General features: G+C 44.0%; 1 protein-coding gene across 1 annotated transcript; it reads left to right on the top strand.

The window, feature by feature from the left end:
• Positions 1-3,775: 3,775 nt before the first annotated feature.
• LOC147990677 (uncharacterized) lies at positions 3,776-6,088 on the top strand. Its single transcript, XM_087538349.1, has 2 exons — positions 3,776-4,832; positions 6,081-6,088. The coding sequence occupies exons 1-2, from the start codon at positions 3,776-3,778 to the stop codon at positions 6,086-6,088; spliced, it is 1,065 nt and encodes a 354-aa protein (XP_087394475.1).
• The last annotated feature ends 2,558 nt before the right edge of the window (positions 6,089-8,646 follow it).

Here is an 8,646-nt window from a genome sequence, read left to right on the forward strand (position 1 = left end):
CATAAGCTTAAATAGTCTTGATCGTGAGGGTGCGAGATTGCTGAGTCCCCGTGGCTCACAGATACTTCCAAAACCAGCTTGCAGGTGCCGATGAGTCCGTGCAGGTGACGCAACCAAGCTCAAGGAGGAGCTCGACGAAGATCTTGTCCTTTATGTTGTTCCGTTCTAGTTGATCAGTAGTGGAGCCCAGTTGGGGTCGATCGGGGACCTTTGTCGCATTTGGGGTTCTTCTTTTATTTTGGTTCCGTAGTCGGACCTTGATTGTATCTGGATGATGTAATGCTTTATTCATGTATTGTGTGAAGTGGCGATTGTATGCCAACTATGTATCTTTTTCCCTTATGTATTACATGGGTTGTGTGAAGATTACCTCTCTTGCGACATTGCTTTCAATGCGGTTATGCCTCTAAGTCGTGCTTCGACACGTGGGAGATATAGCCGCATCGAGGGCATTACACTAGAGCTCGCACACGCCAATTAAATTATCAGGTACTTTCATTTCTTGGTAATGATTCTAATGTTCATGAGAATATGATGCTGTCTAAATTGGATACATTTGTTTTGCTAACAAATGAAGGCCTAGCATGGATAAGAGGGATGAACACTAGAGCAATACCAAGCATGGAGATGATGGCATGCGCAAGGGGATCAAGAACAGAGTTACAAGTGATGATTTTAGGACTTTGAAGCCACCATACGGAGTGCATGAAGCCTTGGACGAAATATACAAGATGTCACTTCATAAATTTCGTCCAGAGGCTATTCTAGGTGCTGCGTCACCTTATTATTGGGCCAGGCCCATGTACTTTCGAAATACTTAAGTATAGGCTGTTTTTTGAGTCCGTATGTGTGGGGAAACAAGAGTTAGGGTTGGTTTCGGAGCCCTCCTCCAAGGGCCACGAAATTCCCCCCTCTTCTTCCATATATACAACCCTTAGGGCGTCGTTTAGACTTTGGGTTTTCTTTAGATTAAAGTTCGCCATAGCTGCAACTTCGCGTACTTTGTTTGTGTTCAACGACCAGACAAAGGCGTCACAGAACCCCACCTTTGATCAATAAAGCTTTCCTCCTATATTCGCAATATCTAGATTGCAATCTTAGTTTCTTGCTTGTTCTTTGTTTCCCTGCAGGAAACAGACCCTCGTGGTGAGGTTGATCGTGCTCCGGCATGGTCAATAACCTCTCGGAGTTGGTTTAGCGATTGCTAAGGTGCGACGTCCTCTCACGTTCTTAGTCGGATCGTCAAAGTCGACTTTCTCCCAAACGAAAGCCACCATCTCATTGAGAGACGGGACACCTTTGCCTCTATCAAGTGGTATCAGATTTCCAGGTTGCTTAGTGAGATTTTACAGTTTTTTCGTAGTTTCGATCAAGTATGTTCTTCATACCTATAGTCCACGAAAAAGCCAAAATAATACTAATTAGGGTTACTTCATCCTATCTGAACCCATTCGAGCCTATGCATAATCTTTTCTATATTTGCTTTGTTGAATTTGCGGTTGCATTATTGTGTCAAGTTGCTGGTCTTAGTGTCTAGTCCTTTAGAGTTTCGAGTTCTGTTCACAGGTTGTCACGTCGCCGCTGCCATATATCACCACCGCATCATCATCATCGCTGCTGCCGTATACCACCACCGCACCAACTTCATCGCTGCAGCCATATACCACCACTACATATTCACTGCCAATCCGAGTCCATATACGCCACCACCTATCTGCCGCCATCACGCCAATCCGAGTCCACCTGCAACATATATCCGCCACCAGTCCGAGTTCCAACAGATTCATCGCCGCCACTACTCCGAGTTCCACCAGATTCATCTCCGCCACCAGCCGTAGTCTGAGTCCAGTATTTGCTCCTTTATTTTCGAGTTCCAGATCATGCGATAGTACGAGTCGTGACCAAGTCGGACTCTCCAACTTCCGTGCTACCCGCAGTAGAAAAATAGTTCCAAACTAAAAAAACTAAGTCTAGAAAATGCTCGCTAGGCAGTTTTTAGACCATTTGTAGACTTTTTTGAAAAAAAATTGTTGCGGAGAAAAAAAAAGAGAAAAAAAATTCAGAGTGTGCTCCTCCCTTGTTTACGTGTAGCGCCGTGATTTTGTTAGTGTTCTAGGTTCGCGTCTCTAGCACGGTCTAGCCTAGAACCAGCACAATACCGTCGTTGAGCATTTATTCAACTTTGCATCTCTAAATTAATTATTGTTGACCCTTTTTTCTACCATATTATAAGCCTTCGCAGCTCCACATACATCTACGTCGTGTGTTTGAATCTGCCTGGCAATCGCTCTATTCAAGCTTTGAGAGTTTTGACTACGAGGGTTGCCGATCACCGCCTGCTACTGGGTAAGAACTGGTAAGAATTTGAGATTTGCTTCACGGATTTGTGACACCCACCACCACCTCTTGTTAGTAGTCTGTAGGATCATGTTCTTGTGTGTTTCTATTGCTGCTAACCATGGCAAGATCACAAGCCGATGAGACTGACTGGGAGAACATGACGAATAAGGAGTTGCATGATAAATTTTAGTAAATCATGAGTGGACAGGTGCAAGATGTGCTAAACAGATTTGAAGAGGCCACGGAGAAGATAGATGGCATGGAGAAGACGTTCAAAACAAAGCTCGACAACAACTTTAATGAATTGCTTGCGCATCTTCCACCACCACCACCGGCTGCACCTAACGCACCTCTACAACAACAACAACAATGACGACGACTACCTCCACATCGTGAAATAGCCCTCCGTCGAGCGAGCGGTGTCCCCCTTGCGCCTGGCCAAACTGTTGGTGATGCTGTTGATACTTCTGTGGCTCCTACTGCTGATGACAAGGAGGATGATTATGCGGGAGATTACGAGGATGAGGTTGATCAAAATCAGAACTACATGCAACCACCAGCACCACAACCACCAGGTTGTCCACATGCAAATAATCACAATGGTAGGGCTCCCCCTCAGGTACGAGATCATGACCATCTCCCTAAACTGAAATTGAATATTCCACCATCTGGGGGTAGATACATTCCTGATATATATCTTACTTGGGAGTTAGAAACAGAACAACATTTTACATGTTTAGAATATCCCGAGGAGAGACGTGTTGCTGCTACACTTTGTGCTTTCACTAGTTTTGCTTGTGTGTGGTGCTCTGAACATCGTAGATTATAACCGAATAATATTCCAACTACTTGGGCTGCTTTGAAAACTGTTATGCGTACCCGTTGGGTTCCACCATATTTTCAACGTGAATTACTTCAAAAATTGTAGCGTTTAAGACAAGGAAAAAAGTATGTACATGAATATTATCAGGAATTACAAACTGGCATGATTAGATGTGGTATTGTTGGGGATAATGAAGCTATGCTTGCAAGTTTTATGGGTGGATTAAATAGAGAGATCCAGACCATTCTAGAGTATAAGGAGTATAATAATATCACTCGTTAATTCCATCTTGCTTGTAAAGCTGAGCATGAAGTGCAGGATCGACAGGCATTGGCACGAACTAACTCTTTTGCAGGTCGACCTTCCTCATGGACACCGCGTGCATCCTCTACTTCCACACATTCTACTGCATCAGCACCTCCATCAACTGCCACCTCCAGCCGTGATACAAGAAAGCAGGCACAACCACCCCTATCTACCAAGAGCACACCTGTCGGGCCTGTACAGAGTTCTTCTTCTTCCATGGCATCAACAAGGCACACAAGTGATATTATTTGTCATCGTTGTAAGGGAAGAGGTCATTATGCAAGAGAATCCAAATCTCAGCGTGTGATGATTGCTACTGAGGATGGTGGGTATGAGTCCGCTAGTGACTATGATGAGGAGACTTTGGCTCTTATTACACGTGAAGAACATGGTGGAGATGATTCTGATCATGAGACGCAATACGTGGCTCCTGAAGACGCTGACAGGTATGAATGTTTAGTTGATCAACGTGTTTTGAGTGTGCAGGTCACACAAGCTGAGAAAAATCAGAGGCATAATTTGTTCCATACAAAGGGAGTTGTGAACGAACATTCTGTTCGCGTCATCATAGATGGAGGGAGCTGCAATAACTTGGCTAGAATGGAGATGGTGGAGAAGCTATCTCTCACCACAAGACCACATCCACATCCTTACTTCATCCAATGGTTCAACAACAACGGCAAGGTTAAGGTAACAAGTACTGTTCGTATGCATTTTAGTATATCTACATATGCTGATTATGTTGATTGTGATGTGGTACCTATGCAAGAATGTTCCTTATTACTTGGTAGATCATGGCAATTTGATAAAAATTCTGTACACCATGGTAGAAATAATCAGTATACTCTTGTTCATAATGATAAAAATATTACTTTGCTTCCTATGACTCCTGATTCCATTTTGAAAGATGATATTAATAGAGCTAATAAATCAAAACATGAGAAAAACAAGAGTGAAAATCAGATTGTGGCAAAAGAATTTGAGCAACACATGAAGCCTAATAATAAACCATCTAATGTTGCTTCTGAAATTAAATTGAAAAGTGCATGTTTACTTGCCACCAAATCTGATATTGATGATCTAGATTTTAGCAAATCTGTTTGCTATGCTTTTGTGTGCAAAGAGGCATTATTTTCATTCGAGGATGTGCCTTCCTCTTTTCCTGCTGTTGTTACTAACATTTTACAGGAGTTCGCTGACATCTTTCCACAAGACGTGCCACCGGGATTACCACCTATTCGAGGGATTGAGCATCAGATTGACTTAATTCCCGGTGCTTATCTACCCAACCGTGCACCATACCGTACCAATCCACAGGAGATGAAGGAGATTATGCGTCAAGTCCAGGAGCTGCTCGACAAAGGTTATATTCGCGAATCCCTTAGTCCTTGTGTTGTTCCTATTATTCTAGTGCCGAAAAAGGATGGTACATCGCGTATGTGTGTGATTGTAGAGGCATTAATAATATTACTATTCGTTATCGTCATCCTATTCCTAGCCTAGATGATATGCTTGATGAATTGAGTGGCTCTACAATATTCTCCAAAGTTGATTTGCGTAGTGGATACCATCAAATTCGTATGAAATTGGGAGATGAATGGAAAAATGCATTTAAAACTAAGTTTGGTTTATATGAGTGGTTAGTCATGCCTTTTGGGTTAACTAATGCACCTAGTAATTTCATGAGGTTAATGAACGAAGTTTTACGTGCTTTCATTGGACGATTTGTGGTAGTCTATTTTTATGATATACTAATTTATAGTAAATCTTTGGAGGAACATTTGGAACATTTACGTGCTGTTTTATTTGCTCTACGTGATGCACGTTTGTTTGGTAACCTTGGAAAGTGCACCTTTTGCACCGACCGAGTATCTTTTCTTGGCTATGTTGTTACTCCACAGGAATAGAAGTTGATAAAGCCAAGATTGAAGCTATTGAGAGTTGTCCGCAGCCCAAAACAGTCACACAAGTGAGGAGTTTCCTTGGCCTCGTTGGTTTCTATAGGCGTTTTGTGAGAGATTTCAGCACCATTGCTGCACCTCTCAACGAGCTTACAAAGAAGGATGTGCCTTTTGTTTGGGGTACCGCACAGGAAGAAGCCTTCACAGTATTGAAAGATAAGTTGACACATGTTCCTTTACTCCAACTTCCTAATTTTAATAAGACTTTTGAGCTTGAATGTGATGCTAGTGGAATTGGATTAGGAGGTTTGTTATTACAAGATGGGAAACCTGTTGCATACTTTTCTGAAAAATTGAGTGGGCCTAGTCTAAGCTATTCTACTTATGATAAAGAATTATATGCTCTTGTTTGGACCTTAGAAACATGGCAACATTATTTATGGCCCAAGGAATTTGTTATACATTCTGATCATGAATCTTTGAAACACATTAAAAGTCAAGCAAAACTGAACCGTAGACATGCTAAATGGGTTGAATTCATTGAGACTTTCCCTTATGTCATTAAACACAAGAAGGGTAAAGAAAATGTTATTGCTGATGCATTGTCTCATCGTTATACTATGCTTTCACAACTTGACTTTGAAATATTTGGTTTGGAGACCATCAAAGATCAGTATGTGCACGATGCTGAATTTGAAGATGTATTGCAGAATTGTAAGGAAGGGAAAACTTGGAACAAGTTCGTTCTTAACGATGGATTTGTGTTTCATGCTAACAAGCTATGCATTCCAGCTAGCTCTGTTCGTCTTTTTTTTGTTGCAGGAGGCGCATGGAGGAGGATTAATGGGACACTTTGGCGTTAAGAAGACGGAGGATATACTTTCTACACATTTCTTTTGGCCAAAGATGAGACGAGATGTTGAGCATTTTGTTGCTCGCTACACTACATGTCAAAAAGCTAAGTCACGACTCAATCCTCATGGTTTATATATGCCTTTGCCTGTACCTAGTATTCCTTGGGAGGATATATCTATGGACTTTGTTTCAGGTTTACCTAGAACAAAGAAGGGGAGGGATATCATATTTGTTGTTGTGGATAGATTTTCGAAAATGGCACACTTTATACCATGTCATATAAGCGATGATGCTGTTAATGTTGCTGATTTGTTCTTCCGTGAAATTATTCGCTTGCATGGTGTGTGACGGTGTCCTGGACTAGGGGGTACTCACCACGTCATCTCCCGATCTGTTAGATTGGGCCGAGGACCCCCATGGCCGTATACTCATGGGCCAGTTCGGACAGCTGCCGCATACATGAAAGATTCTACAAAACTTGGTGATCAAGACAAGGACTACTCGCCACCGGCGTATTCGGCTAGGACTCTTGTTATCCTAGGCCTCTGGTGCATTATATAAACCGAGGCCAGGCTAGTCGATAGGGATACATCATACAATCATACCATAGGCTAGCTTCTAGGGTTTTGCCTCTCCGATCTCGTGGTAGATCAACTCTTGTAATACTCATATCATCAACAATAAATCAAGCAAGACGTAGGGTTTTATCTCCATCAAGAGGGCCCGAACCTGGGTAAAACACCGTGTCCCCTGCCTCCTGTTACCATCCGCCTTAGGCGCATAGTTCGGGACCCCCTACCCGAGATCCTCCGGTTTTGACACCGACATTGGTGCTTTCATTGAGAGTTCCGCTGTGTGATCGGCAAAAGGATCGATGGCTCATCTGCAGGTCAACTATGATGCCGGCATCTTTCGCCAACTCGACTGGTCACCTTGGCTCGACCGAGGACCGTGCTCCATCTCCGATCGTCTTGTTCGGACAAGGGCCTTCATCAACATCAACTCCGATCTCTATCAAGATCATGGAGGAATCATCCATGGAGCTCGGGGGCTCAACGTCAACATTGCCCTCGGGCGACCATGCTATTTTTCCGAACAGCAAACTTTTATCCGCCGCCACCACCTCTTAGAGCATCGCTTTGATGATCCCTTTGGTGGAATTATGAGGAATTGAGTCTACAACTGCCCTGCAAAATTTCGTCGAGTTCCGATGGAGGAATCTCCGACAATCTACGATATACCGGAGCCCTGTCAAATCTGGACAGGAATCTTGACAAGTTTAGGGCGTGGTCTCTAGAGCCTAGCTCGGAGGTCCTTTGGAAGATCCAACCATTCATCTACTTCATAATTCCCATATCTACCACCCCTCCAAATTTCAGCTCGATCCGACGGTTCAAACTCCGGGAACCTTCCGATGAGTGGATCAATTTTCGAATCCGTTTTCTGCGCGAATACAGATCCGACCCAAATTCATGTTCCTTTATGAACGTGACATTGGACAACCTTTTTAGAGGAATTCTCTTCTAGGGTATTGTGCGTTGTTTTTAAACACGCGCCTGTAAATTTTTAAGCCGCTCCTGAGGTCGCCTTCATCATCATGCTGGTGTCAAACCAGACCGGCGATATTGCTCCAAGGCTGCCGACCTGCAGTAGACACGTCGTCACTTTATTGAGCCGAGCTCAACTTCTTCGGATCATCATCTCGGCAAGCCGAATAAGAGTCCGGCATCGCGAAGGATAAATCATCATCAACATTGCCGCCCCACGGATTACATGAAGCGGGCATACCGGCATCGCGGCACGGTCACTTCATAAAGCCGGCATCGACCACGTCACAACCTGCATCGGCAGGGCCACACCATTGCTTCTTTAAGCTGGTGTTCATCATGCCGACTTACTTCGACTCATTGGCTGACATCGAGGCTTCGACATCTCGGCTGGACCGGGGGCTTCGCCATCTCTTCATCAACCTACTCCGGAGACTTCGGCGTCACTAGCCGACCAGCTCCGTCATGATAGCTAGACCGAGGGCTTTGCCTCGGCGAGCCAACCTTGGTCAGCATCGCCATACCGTTGCTTTATCTCCCATCAGGCAATGGGTGTGCGGATCGAGTCCCAATTTTGAGAATCACCTTTCTTCGGATTGCTACAACAAATAAACCAGGTGCTATTAATCCTAGTATTTTTTGCTTGTTTGGGTTTATTTTTCCCAGGGAATTATTACTCTGGCTTGTCCATCATTTGTACATAGGTCTATCAGATGATGGCCGCATTAACGATGGTCACGTGGTGGTTCGGTCAGTTTCCGTACATAGTCCGGGGAACGCCGCATCCAGAACTCGGACCGACCTGTGAATTCAGGCTTTGCCACGCCTTTGCCGCATCACGCCGACGCCCTGCATCGACATTGACTTCGGCGCC

This window comes from Triticum urartu, chromosome 1A, assembly GCF_056163025.1.
Source record: "Triticum urartu cultivar PI428250 chromosome 1A, HENAU_Tu73, whole genome shotgun sequence".
NCBI classification, from domain to species: domain Eukaryota; kingdom Viridiplantae; phylum Streptophyta; class Magnoliopsida; order Poales; family Poaceae; genus Triticum; species Triticum urartu.